Raw genomic sequence first — 11,211 nt, 5'->3', positions numbered from 1 at the left:
GGGCGCTTAGCAGGCCAAAGCACCTGCTGGCCCTGGCTGCTGTCTCAAGTGCTGGGGAGGGTGGGGTTTGTGGCCTAACAGATTACTACTAGTAAACCAAGGATGGAGTATGCCCAAGGCTTCCTGTTGTCGCTATGCAGTCGGTCTAACGGCCTGGAATGGCCGTCTGTCACTGTAGATGAGGTGCTGCTTTAGTTACAGTGGCCGTGATCACCTTCACAGGATCATGGACTCTGAGCAGCAGATGGGAGCTATAGGTCTGACCCCTCCCTCTGCTGCCCACTCAGAATTGCTGCTAATGCCCATCAGTTGGTTCCACTCGTGGGACAACCAAGCAAAACCCTTCCTGAAGCATTGTGTTGTTCTCCAGGGACTGGTCACTCTTGAGAACATGTCCAAGATAGGTGACAACCTAACTACGCTTCTCAGAAGTAGTCTGTGAAGTCGGCAGCCTGACGGCGTAATTCTGTCAGAATCAATTCGATGGCAGTGGGATTTGGGACTTTAGTGGTAGGGAATAAGGCCAGTAACGAAAACCTGGGTGTATACAAAAGCTTGGTCAGGGGAGGAAGGGGAGGTACCTTAAAGGAGTCTTCCTGTAAAAGTACCATCTGTGCATACTCTCTGCTCCCTTCGTTGAGTGCGCGAGCTGCCCGTTTTGTAGCGCATGCCCCTAGACTGTTGTGAGGGGCATGGACACCCTTTGGTTCCACCCGGTGTCCTCACTGTTGGCAGCTGGCCTTGGGCTGGAGACGGTGCTTCTCGGGACATGAAGCTGGTACAGCTGGCGCACTCTTTGAAGGTAAGTGCTAGCCATAGAGTGTGTGTGTTGGGCATTTTGATCAAGGTGGTGGCATTTTACTAGTCTCTCAGTGATTCTTAAAGGTTCATAGTAGTACTCTAGGTTGGACAAGGTAGTTCCAGGACTTCCCCTTGGTCCCTGTAGGGACACAAAAGGCTGCATTGACCTGGTGTCACCTTCAACTTTCACCTTCCCTGCTAATACCTTTATTAATCTTACCCAGGCGCACTAACCTCCGTGCAGTGGCATGCAAACTAAGTGGCTAGGTGGCCTGAGCCTGCTGCTGCTGTAGTCACAAGGTCAGCCGTTCAAATCCACCAGTTGCTCCGTGGGAGAACAAACAAGGCTGGGTACACCCCTGAAGACTTCAGTCTTAGAAACCCTAAAGAGCAGTGCTACTTTTCAGTAGGAACTGACCGTGGGGTGGTTTTTTAATCTTGCCTGTTAGGCTATTGTTTAAAACTTTAGTTGAAAATTCTTATGTGGTTAGAAAATAAGGTCTTATAAGCACCCGTCATTTGATGCAGACTGTGGCGGTGGTTTTTAAAACCACAGTGTGTGTTTATATAGCATTTGTAAGGCCAGTGCTCATCTGTTTTCAGCAGCTGTGTTCAAGGCCTTGTCTGGGGTTGGGCCTATCCCCCAAGGACCTTGGGGGCCCTCACTTCGGGTGGGGGGGTGGAGGGGCACGGGCTGGAATCAAAAGGTCCCTGGCCAGTCCCCACAAGTGCTTGTTGTGTACCCCGCCTCAAGTCCTTGGTCAAGGAAGGCCGCTTCCCTCCCTGAGAAGCAAGGTGTGTGCAAATGGATATGTGCCCCAGAGTACTAGCTAGGCCAGTGGTTTTCAACCTTCCTAATGCCGTGAGTGACCTTGCAGTACAGTTCCTCATGTTGTGGTGACCCCCCCCCAGCCATAGATTATTGTCGTTGCTACTTCATAACTGTCATTTTGCTACTCATGAATCCGGCGACCCCTGTGAAAGGGTCTTTAACCCCCCAAAGAGGTCGAGACCCACAGGTTGAGAATGGTTGGGCTAGGCCAAGGTGCTGTCTGCCAGGAGAAAAGGATTTCAGCAAAAACACTAGGTCTGCAAAGCAGAGAAGTCACCGGACAAAGTACTTTGTTGGTGGGACGCAGTGGAAATCAGCGCTTGGGTTTGTTATTCAGTGTTTATTAAGTAGATTCAGTCTTATATATGATATACAGATTCCAAAGAAAAAGGATTCCACATACTTATGAAATCAGTGCATTTAGCAAGTAATACCATGGAGATCACAGCTCGGCTAACAGCTCATTGGTCTTTGTTAAGTGACAGGGCGAGGGGGTGGCCTGTGCTAGTCATTCCACAAACAAAACAGAATTGAGTTGCATCACAGAGAGAAGACACATTCTAAGAATTAAAATATTAAGCCACGTGTACTTGGAAAAACTCACTCTATAGAACACATTATTTGAGAGAGCATTGAGGAGGAAGTCCTCAGCTGCTTAGGAGAGCCACGTTAAGTTGCATAGGTGCATATCTGTAAAAATAGAATTTAGAGGTGAGGCCATTGATTCAGTAATAAAGGGTCACCTTGAAAAGTTGGTGCCACCACCGTTTGCTTTAAGTGCCTTACGCTGGCTACAGTGTGGGGCCTTCGCCCCTCCCCAGAAGATTCGCTTGTGCTGGGCCCAACCCCCCACTGCCCCAGGGAAGTCTCACTTCTCTCAGGTGTGGGACACCTTTCCCAGAAGCCTCTCAATTCCACCAGCAGCTTGGTGACCTCTTGGGTTGTCCCTGAATCCCAGGTGACTTGGCTGTGAAGGCCGGTCCCAGGCAGCTCTGCCCTTCCTGCAGCGCCACAACCATGTCCCACCTGCACTGTTGCCACCCAGAGACCCCTGGGGGTCGAGTCTGACCCCTTCTCTACACGGACCCCACAAGAGAGGCGCACAGGCCACCTGACATGCAGAAAGGATTTCTGAGCTTAGAAAAAGGTTCTTCAAATTGGAGTTCTACGTGCTGTAGGCGATTTGTTTTAGGTGGAAACAGTAGGTAAAAAGAGAGGTTTGTTTTTGTGGCTATGCTAAGCAGATGAGTGGAGTGAGGTGCAGCTTCCTCCTCGGGAGCAGGTCTTGCAGAACACACAGGGATGGGGCATCTGTACATGTAAACAGTACACTTTCACTGAGTCCAAAATTAGGAGCAAAAATACAAAGGTTCACATTGGTCTTAGGTAGATACAGGCGAAAAAGGATGGAGCCGGCTGGCTCAGAAACAACAAAAACCAAGTTTCTAAAGCACCACTAAATGATATAAAAATGGACCATGGACGGATTGAAACTGGTGTTCTGGGGAGATACTTTACTATCTTGTAAAAAGTTTTACAAAAAATTACAAATGAAAAGTTTATCAACCCTCTGAGTTCAAAGCAGCATTTTGAAAATGGACTGGTTAGTTAAACCCGGTCACCACCCCTGGATTTGGAAGTGGCCCTCAGAAGGGTGGGGGTGGGAGGAGGGAGAAGGGGTGGGTGGGTCCTACCTGCCAGGGATCCTCCACCACCCTCCCACCTCCCCCTGCCTGTCCCCCTTTGTCATCCCTTTAAGGAGCAGTGAGGGGTGCACTGGGTTTCCGGTGGGTCACACACTATCAAGGCTCTCCTTGAAGACCACAGCCCCACTTCTCCTGGGCCAGCCCCTGCTCTTGCCTTTTCCCTTTGAATGTAGGAGCCCAACGGGTGGACTAAAGAGCTCACATAGCTGTGGGGCAAGACTTAGGAGGGCAGCACCCCCCCTGGGGGTGGGGGGTGCGGTGAGCAGGTGGGCTTCAACAGAGCCAGCGTGTCGCTGCTCTCTGAGTCAGGAGGGGGGAGGGGGCTGCACAGTCAACAACAAAAGTAAAACAAGTTCCCTGAACCAGCGAATGCAATCCTGTTTCCACACCAACAACTTGCTCCACTTTTGGGGAGCCTGCAGTGCCAGGGCTTGGGGATAGCTTCCCTGGAGGGAGCCATGGGGGCGGGGAGGGCAGAAAACGACATGCAGATCCAATGTCCTGGGGTGGCCATAGGGCCCAGGGCTGTTTCTCTACAAAGCCAAGGCCCTGCCCCGAGCTGCACCCTTGCATCAGCAGCCCCCCCGCAGCCAGCACAGCAGCTCCAACTAGACCACGGACTTCCAAGCCGCAGCCGCTGCCGCACTCTGAGCAATTGTCCCTTCTCACGCCTGTTTGCCAAGAAACGCAAGCCACGCATGTCACTTGGGTGCAGCCTCCAGGAGGAGAGACGATAGGGAGCGAGCGAGAACAAGAACTCTAAGGCGGCGATTGTCTCTGCCATTGGTTAACACGAGAGTCTCACAAATTGCCTGGGTTAACATTTTTCCAAATGATCTACTGATTACTCTGTCGTATTGTTCACACACAAAAATAAATATTTACACAAATTCAAATGTCTGGAGCGGTACAGCGCTGGAGAGGGTGTGGCGGGAGGCCTGGGCACTGGAGCTCAGGGTGTGGTCACATGGAAGGAAGGCAGGTGTGGCTAGGTGGGGTGTTAAGAGGCCACTTGAGAGAGACCACCCCCAGCCTCTAGGGGTGGAAGCAAGCATGGGGTGGGATGGCCCTGCCTTCCTAACTGCCTTCCGCAGTGAAGTCATGGATGCGAGGCAGGGTGGGGGCATCCACCTTTGAGTGTCTCTCCCCACACCTCCCCCGGGGCAGCTGACAATGGGCCCCAGCTCCCAAGGTCTCTGTTCAGAGAGAGGAAAGGCAACAGAGGGGTCCTGCCTTCTGGGCAGGGTGGGCAGCAGGGCTGCACTTGGTGGCTACTGCCGGGGGCGCAGCGGGGCTGGGGCCTGCTGAGGTCTGGGGAGCCCATGTTTTAGCAGCACTGGGAGGTATTGCACTGAGCGAGGAAGTGCCTATGGAGAGGGAGGAGGCCAGGCCAGCCTCGCCTTTTGCCCTTTTTCACACTCCAGGGGTGATGGGTTTGTTCCAGTCAGGTGCCTGGGGAAGGAGGGTTGGTCCTAGGCCCACCCAGGTGGCTTCTCTGCCTTGGTGGCAGATCCCTTTGTTCCAGTCTCAGGGGGCCAGGAGCGCCCCCAACTGCCAGATGTCAGCACTCACCCTGAAGAACAGGCCCTTTCCCGAGTTCATGGGGGGCAGGATGAGAGCAAGGGGCCTGCTCTCTGGCTCACCGCCCCCACTCCCCCCACTCTGTCCCCCAGAGCAGCTGAGAGGGCAGGGCAGGGGGCTTAAGGGGACTGGTTCCAAGGGCAAGATCCTGGGCCCCCAGTCTGGACTAAAGTCCCCAGCAGACAGACACTGTGCAGAGGGGTGGGGAGACAGCCGGTGGGAGCGGGCTCAGGCGCATCCTGGAAACAGCCCACGCTGGAGTGTGAGGTAGAATACGGTGGCCGTGGATTGGGGACTTCGGGAACATGGGGTGGGGGCCGCCTGGCTTGTTTTTGCTTTGCAGTGGGGGTGAGAGACCCTCCTGCCTGAGGGGTGGTGCCCTTGGTGCCCCCCAGCGGTCCAGCCTGCATCAGTGTAGTGCTATGGAATGTTAGGTCACAGGGACACACCCTTCGGATCAGACAGACACAGACTGGCAATCTGTACAAACACAAAAGAAATCCATTTTCAGAAAAATAAATTACTAAGGGTCGAGGGAAAGAGGGTCCACTTTTGCCTTTCTCAATAAATATGCAATTCTGCTCACCTAAGACTTGAAAGGTAATTATCGGGGGCAGGATTCTAACATCAGGGTCCACGAGAGTTTTTTCTAGATAGAGCTGTGGCCGGGTCAGCGCCGGCTTGGGCGGCCCCTCTGAAGCTGCCCATGTCCTCTTCCGAGCAGGTCAGAGCACCCGTGTGGCGAGATTCAAAAAAAACCCCCAAAAAACCAAAAAGTGTCCTTGTGCCCAAAGTCTCAGGTGCTTGGAGTGTGGCTAGAACAGCTTTTCAGGTCCCGCCTCTGTCCAGGACCACACGGGCCACCTGGCACAGAGGCCGGGGTGCCCCCGGGCACCCGAGGGCTGTCAGTTCTGCTGTAAGATGAGGTTCTCCAGCTCGTCTGCGGAGCGCAGGAGGAAGGCGGCCGACTCCCGGTAGCCGGCAATGAGCTGCCGCACGGCGCTGATCTCCGTGGGGCTGAGCTGGGCGGTGGGCATGGTCCTGCTGGTGCTGGTGCTGGAAGGCGTGGGGGTGGGCGTGGTGGAGGCTGTGGAGGCTCCGCCTTTCATGCTGAGGTCCGTGGGCCCTGTGGGAGGGGCGTGGGAGGGAGGGAAGGGACAGGCATGACGAGAGACCCTGGGGAAGATGGGGCATACCACCCTGTCCTGGGACCTGCTGAGGCCAGAAGGGGCCGAGGCCACAGGCCCTGCCTTCCCTCGGGGTTTTCTAATCCTCAGGACGTTTTCCTCTTGCCCAAGTCTGCAGGCATCGAGGAGGAGGTGGCCCTCCCCAGAACGCTGACCTCATAGCAAACCCTGTAATAGGCTTCCAAGACTACCACTCTCTGTGAGAGTAGAAAGCCCCGTCTTTCCTCCAAGTGTTGAAACCAGTAGGAAGGCGTGGGGCTGGGTGGCTGGAACAGCAGCCCAGAGTTTGAGACTCCCCTAAGGAAACCCTGGGACCAGAGCTGCTTCCCTCTGGGGCCATCTGGTATGGCCGCCCCCACAGTTCCCCTCTACCCTCCTCCCAGCCTTTCCACCTTTCCACCACTAGTGCTGGGAGCGCCTCACTCCTTCTCTGGGGGAAGCTAGAGCCCAGGAAGGAGGCTGTCCTGCTGCCAATCTGATCTGGAGCCATCCCCATGGCAGGCTCGGGTTCCTTAGGGCAGGGAGGCCAGGTGGCACAGTACCGCAGGCCAGGCTGGCAGGGCCCAATTCCATCTATACTGATGGCATCTCCATCTTACCCCATAATTGGCAGCCAGGAACTGAGGCCACGCCAGGTACCACCCAGGGGACTCAAATGGCCAGTTGGCTGCGGGGTGCTGTTGCTCTGAGAGGCACCAGTGCTTACCAGCCACAAGCTATCCTGGGGAGCTCACCACCCACCTCGATGGAAGCAGGGCTCCTAGGCTGAAACTGAGGCCTGGGACATGCAAGGACAGAGCCCCTCTGTGGGCAGGTGCACACAGGCCTCATCCCTTTGGAGAGGCTGGGGCCCGGGCAACTGCAGTCCCAGGACAGGACAGGCCGTGGGCATCAGGTGGAGGCTTCGTTACCACTTCCTGCTGGACTCCTGGGCTCCTGACACAGCCCTGTGCAGACTGGTGGGCGAGGCTGTCTGGAAAGAGAGACGCCCTGGGCCCTCTCCTCCACCTCTGAGATTAGTCCCAGCAGCTTCCCCTTGTAGGTTAAGAGGCATTAGGAAGGGATGAGAAGTTAAGCTGGCAGGACTCTCCCAGGACCTGACCTGCACCCTGGTTCTGGGGGCCTGATGAGCTTGGGGACGGGCCTTTCAGCCAAGGGCCAGGGCTTCTGAGGGGCTCTCGGACAAGCTCACCGAGCACAGACCCAGGTTTCCCGGCCAGGGCTGCACAGTGAGTGGGGCGTGCAGGGCTAAGGTAGTGCCCTGGGCCCTCATGAAACACCACTTCGTCTTGCAAATGAGGCCTGGAAAGGGGTGTCACCTGCCCAGAGTCGCTCTCCAGACAACTGCGCCACAGCAGGACCAGGCCAGGCCTGGCCACGTCCCAGCTCTGTCACCAATGCGGGGACCCAGGGCCAGCGACCCTCTCAATGAGGAGCAGAGGGGCAGTCTGAGCCTCTGCACTAGAGGCCTGGAGAGGACCAGGGCCAGTGAACTTGCTGTCTACGACAGCCTGCCATGACACAGGTCCCACGGGGAGGGGGACCCAGGAGGGCAGACAGTGCATGGCATAGTCCACCTCTGGGGACTAGCTAGGACCCCAGAACAGGGGGGCCCGGCCTCCCTGGCCAACTCCCCCATGGATAAGCACGAGGCCAGACTACCACTGCCCACTCACCATTACTGTGGTTTCCCGTTTGGAGGGCAGCGGGGGGCTGCAGGTTGCTACCCAAGGCTCCGTAACTGCGGTAGCTGTAGTTGAGGCCGCCGTTGACGTAGACGGGGTCCTGGGAGAAGGAGGAGGCTGGCAGTGAGTAGGTGGAGTGGGTGATGGCTGTGGAGTCCCGGGAGTGCTGCTTGTCCAGGGCTATGGGTTCATCCTGCGGAGGGGACAGGGTGGCACTGTGCGAGGGCGGTCGAAGGCTGTAGCCCAGGGCATCCAGGGAACTCCCATCTGCCACCTTGCCCCAACACCTCACCCTCCTGGGCCCTGGTGCACCAGGAGGCCCGACTCGCCCACCTGCCCCTTCTGCCTGGGTTCCCCTGCCCGCTCACACCCCTCGGGCACCTGCGAGGACTGGTAGATTTCCAGGCGCATCCGCTTGGCCGCTTTCCTTGTCTCGCTCTCGCAGGCCGCCGCCAGGATGTTCTCTGCCATGGCCGAGGTCAAGTGGGGAGGAGTGGGTCTGGTCTGGAGGCGCAGAGGGGAGCAGTTGGTGCTAGGGCTTTGGTGGTCCTGCCCCCGAGGCGAGGGGGCGAGCCGGGCTGACCAAGGGGATCTTTCTGGAAGTCGGTGTCCCTCCCATCCGTGCAGCTGCTTACAGACTCTGGTCAGGACTGGGGGTGCCCGGGGGCTGGGTGGCGACTCACCATCTCCATGCCGTTTTTCTTCATGCGACGGCAGGACTTGAGGTACGTGCGGATGCGCTTGCGTGCGCGCTCCTGGAACTCGGGGAACTGCCGGCTGCAGGACTCGATGATGGCTTGGATCTTCTCCTTGGGCTGCTTGGAGATGGGCACCATGCGGTCCAGGTTCTCGTCCACGAAGAGACGCACAAACATCTGCCGGGGGAGGGGCCATGTGCCTGTGAGGCCTCGCCCGGCCCCGCCCCTCCTGCCCAGCCCAGCCCTGCCCCCGACCCCCCTCGCTCCCCCTCCCCGCTCACGTTGAAGGCCTTGAGGCGCTCCGGGTCCATGCCCTCTGAGTCGTTCATCTTGTCGTTGTCTTCATGGTCGTCGTGGTCGTCGTCATCATCGTCCGCCGTGGGCACCCGGCCCACCGTCAGGTCCTCTGGGCAGCCGCTGACCTCTGTCTTGATGGAATCGTAGCTCCCAGAGCTGTAGGGGGGCGACTGGAGAGGTGCAGGCCGCGGTCAGGCCAGGAGCCCCCACAGTTCCATCGTCCTCTCCTGCAGGTGGCCAGCGTGGGGACTAGGTGGCGACCAGGCCCCCTCACTTCCTTCACATGTGACAGGAGGGCAGAAGCCAGCCCTCCTGCCTGCCCTCCCCAGCCCATCCGAAGGTAGCCTCTCAGGGGCAGGGACCAGAGGAAGCCTCTCTGCAGGGAGTTGATTGGCTTCGGGTTTTCCTCCCTGACCCCTAAGGGGCTGCATCCTAAAGGTGAGTGTGCTGTGGCCAGAGCGCCTTGCGTGCTGTTGAAGAGGGTAGCTAAGGGGCAGGGACCTCTGCACAGGTCGCTGGGCCTGTGCAGCCCTGGAAGCCCCAGGGCAAGGTGCATAGAAAGGGGAGGATTCCTGCTCTCCAGAGGAGGGTGGGCGAAGCCCCCACGCCCCATCCCGGGCAACTCTGTGTCCTCACAGGCCCTCACTGGCTCAGGCAGGCCCTCTGCCCCAGGGGATGTGTGCACCTTCATCATTCAGGTGCTGACTGGAGGAAGAGTCCTGTGGACACTGTCCCCGCCCTCAGAGGGTCAGCAACTAGCAGGTAAGTTGGGCCAGTCAGCCCTGGGATGGGGCAGTCCCCAGGGGCTCACAGCAAACACTATCCTCTGACCCCAGGGCTTCCTGTATCTTACCCTCTGTCCTCTCTCCCCAGGTCCCTGGCCCCTGGGGTGGGGGTGAGGGCTGGCCCTCCCGCCTCCCGGGTAATTTCATTTTTCCAGGGTGAGGTATTGGCTATGTGGCCCTGGGCAAGCAGTCTTCCCACAGATCAGGGGAGACCAAGGCTGCCTGGGGGTGGGGGTGGGGACACCCCTGCTCCTGTCTTACTCCCTATCCCCAGGACCCTGCCTAGAGGAGCGCTTCCCTCACCGAGCCAGCGCTGGCAGCTCCTAGTCTGACACAAAGAGACAGCCACAGCTTGCAAAGGCAGGTGAGCCCCCAGCCTCTCCTCTCTCCTTGCAGGCCGGGGAGGGGAATGAACTAACCCCGGGAGCAGAAGAGCCCCAGGATCAGTAGGGGGGGGCGGAGGGGGGGGGGGGGGCAGTTTTCCTGTCCTGGTCACCTTCCTCCTCCGTCTCTTCCCGAAGACTTAACTAGAGGGAAGTCTGCCCACCCAGGTCCTGGGGCACTCCCATAGAGGCCTTGCTGTTTCCTGCGCCATCTGTAAAATGGGAACAAACTGTCCTGGCTGGACCCCCTCCAGCCGGTGGGTGGAGGGAGCTGTGAAAGGTGAGGTCTTGGGCATTTTGTGTGGACCTGGGCCACCTGTCCCACGAGCCCAGCTCCCCCCCCCCACCCCCCATGGCCTTGGCCCGGATCCCAAGCCCACTTCACAGATGGGACAGCCACACAGAGGAGTAAGGAAAATGAGGGGCACCCCTGTCTTCGTGTCCCCCTCCCCCCCCCACAGTGCACTGCCCTGCCCTGCCCAGGGGGCGGGTGTGTGTGTGGTCTGTAGTTTCAGTATTTCAGCCCTGAAACAGCGAGGGGCAGGCGGGCACACACCTCTGGGGTGGTCTTCACCCCATACTTGACCCGGCTCCGCAGTCCGTCCGTGCTGCAGCCGTCTGAGGGGTAGGAGGGTGTGGTCCCTGGCGGGAGCTTGTCGCACAGGTTGATGGGCTGGTCCTCGGCGGCGGCCGTGAAGTCCATGGGGGCCACGGCCCCGTTGCCGTTCAGCTCGGGGAAGGCGGGGTCGCCCTGCGTGCTGCTCGAAGCGGATGGGTTCAGGGTGGAGGAGCCATTGCCGCTGCCGCTCTCCGAGGAGGAGTCGTCTGGAAGTAGAGGCGGCCGTCAGGACGCAGCGCTGGCCCCGGGCACGAGGGGGCGAGGCTGCCCGCGCTGGAGCCTCTGGGAGTCTCGCTGAGGGATGCTGGCTTCCTCTGCCAGGATAGCACGGGGTGGGGGTCCCCTCTGTACGCCAAGTCCACAAGGACACCTCCAGCTTCAAAGCGGACCCAACCTGGAGGGCTAAGAGAGTGGCCGCTGCCTCTGCCTGGGGGAGGTTGGGGTGCGGGTGTCTCTGAGCCCGCAGACGCTGCACCCGCCTCCCCGACCAGGGTTGCCCCACCGCCCACCTGCCCCCCGGGACCCAGCCTGCCCATGCTCTCCTTCCTGCGCAGCACTGCCCTAGCCCTTGGCACATTTCTCCCACGGTATTAAGCAGGCCTGGCTGCACGGTGGGCCCTCAGACAGCCGACAGCCG

At 58.6% G+C, this 11,211-nt stretch overlaps 1 protein-coding gene across 1 annotated transcript in view; it reads right to left on the bottom strand.

Moving 5' to 3' along the window:
• Positions 1 to 1,953: 1,953 nt before the first annotated feature.
• Positions 1,954 to 11,211, bottom strand: part of NOL4L (nucleolar protein 4 like) — a 92,591-nt gene continuing 83,333 nt past the window's right edge. Inside the window, exons 6-11 of the mRNA XM_004697918.3 lie at positions 10,512 to 10,780; positions 8,772 to 8,957; positions 8,476 to 8,667; positions 8,174 to 8,296; positions 7,784 to 7,985; positions 1,954 to 6,046 (exon numbers count right to left, since the gene is read on the bottom strand). Of these exons, the coding sequence (XP_004697975.2) occupies positions 5,826 to 6,046; positions 7,784 to 7,985; positions 8,174 to 8,296; positions 8,476 to 8,667; positions 8,772 to 8,957; positions 10,512 to 10,780 (1,193 nt within the window). The 3' untranslated portion in view covers positions 1,954 to 5,825. The remainder of the gene's footprint in view (positions 6,047 to 7,783; positions 7,986 to 8,173; positions 8,297 to 8,475; positions 8,668 to 8,771; positions 8,958 to 10,511; positions 10,781 to 11,211) is intronic.

Source organism: Echinops telfairi, unplaced genomic scaffold (genome assembly GCF_000313985.2).
Source record: "Echinops telfairi isolate 266 unplaced genomic scaffold, ASM31398v2 ScPeMD7_5592;HRSCAF=6446, whole genome shotgun sequence".
Classification (NCBI taxonomy): Eukaryota; Metazoa; Chordata; class Mammalia; order Afrosoricida; family Tenrecidae; genus Echinops; species Echinops telfairi.
This window is presented reverse-complemented; position numbering and strand designations above follow the sequence as displayed.